General features: G+C 57.9%; 1 protein-coding gene across 1 annotated transcript in view; it reads left to right on the forward strand.

The window, feature by feature from the left end:
- The window catches only part of MAP2K2 (mitogen-activated protein kinase kinase 2), an 11,273-nt gene that overhangs the window by 7,150 nt on the left and 2,466 nt on the right, over positions 1 to 1,657 (forward strand). The window contains exons 7-8 of the mRNA XM_017838765.1: positions 374 to 587; positions 1,292 to 1,403. Of these exons, the coding sequence (XP_017694254.1) occupies positions 374 to 587; positions 1,292 to 1,403 (326 nt within the window). The remainder of the gene's footprint in view (positions 1 to 373; positions 588 to 1,291; positions 1,404 to 1,657) is intronic.

A 1,657-nucleotide genomic window follows, 5' to 3' on the forward strand; every position in this document is an offset into this window, starting at 1 on the left:
TTCCCGTGCTCTGTGTGTTGATATTCCATGTCAGTGGATGTTCCCGTGCTCTGTGTGACTGTTCCAAGTCAATGGATGTCCCCATGCTCTCTATGTCAATATTCCATGTCAGTGGCTGTTCCCGTGCTCTGTGTGTTGATATTCCATGTCAGTGGATGTCCCCATGCTCTGTGTGACTATTCCAAGTCAATGGATGTCCCCATGCTCTCTATGTCAATATTCCATGTCAGTGGCTGTTCCCATGCTCTGTGTGGTGATATTCCAAGTCAGTGGATGTCCCTGTGCTCTGCGTGTGACTCTCCCAAGCCCGTGGCCGTTCCTCCCTCGGCATTCCCAGCCCGCTGACCTCGCTCCCGTTGCTCTTCCCTTGCAGCCCGAGCGCTTGCAGGGCACTCACTACTCGGTGCAGTCGGACATCTGGAGCATGGGGCTGTCCCTGGTGGAGCTGTCGATCGGAAGGTACCCAATCCCCCCGCCAGACTCCAAGGAACTGGAAGCAATATTTGGCCGTCCTGTGGTGGACGGGGCGGAGGGAGAGTCCCACAGCGTCTCGCCGCGGGCCAGGCCCCCAGGACGCCCCGTCAGTGGTAGGGGCTGTGGTGTGACTGCAACCAACACCTCACGTGTGGGGGAACGAGGGGCTGGGGGCTGGGAGAGCCGCAGGAGGAGGAGGAGGAGGCTGTGCCGGGAAAGGAGTGGTTTTTTTAGGGAGGCCGCCTCGATGCTCCGACCGCGGAGGTTTGGAACCGCCGGGCGAGGCAGGCGGGGTCCGGGCGTGCGTGGGGAGGTGGAGGTGGCATCCCAAATCCGTCCTTTGGACCCTGCTGTGTCCCCTCTGCTGGGAATGGTGCAGGCTGTTGGAATGTGAACCACTTGGAGGGGCAATGCCACAGCCCCTGGCGCTCCCCCGGCAAGTTCCTTTCAAGCCCGAGGCGGTTTTTTGGGAAGAGCTTTGCTGGGAGCTCTCACAAGAGCACCAAAGGAGCACTGGGGTTCTGAGGAGGCTCTGCTGGAGCCACTCCCTTGGAAGCAGAAGGCACCATCAGCAGCAGATGGTGCTCTCCAAGTGCTCCGAGCTAGGAAATAAATCTGGGCTGTGCAGGCCTGGTGAAAGAAACCCGAAATTTTGGAATGTGGTTGGTTTTCTCTTTAACCACAACTCGGTTCCCCGGCGAGTCGCCTCTGCCTCTCCCAGCAGGAGTCCCACAGGCACGGCCTGCACACAAAATTTAAGTCCTTTGCTGTCCCCAAACAGTCCCTGACCACTGTTTTTGTCACCTTCCCCACGCAGGCCACGGGATGGACAGTCGGCCTGCCATGGCCATCTTTGAACTGCTGGATTATATAGTTAATGAGGTGGGTGTTTGTTTTCCACGGGCATTCCAGAGGTGCCAGAGTGATGTGTCCACTCTGCTGAGTCAGGGTGGGCTCGGAAATGTTTGTTAGTCGTGGAATCCCGGATTGGTTTGGGTTGGAAGGAGCATAAAGCTCATCCAGTGCCACCCCCTGGATGGCAGGGACACCTTCCACTATCTCAGGTTGCTCCAACCTGGCCTTGGACACTTCCAGGGATGGGGCAGCCACAGCTTCTCTGGGAAATCCATCCCAGTCCCTCACCACCCTCCCAGGGAGGAATTCCTTCCCAATATTCCATCCA

The sequence above is a fragment of the Lepidothrix coronata genome, unplaced genomic scaffold, assembly GCF_001604755.1.
Source record: "Lepidothrix coronata isolate B3197 unplaced genomic scaffold, Lepidothrix_coronata-1.0 Scaffold356, whole genome shotgun sequence".
NCBI classification, from domain to species: domain Eukaryota; kingdom Metazoa; phylum Chordata; class Aves; order Passeriformes; family Pipridae; genus Lepidothrix; species Lepidothrix coronata.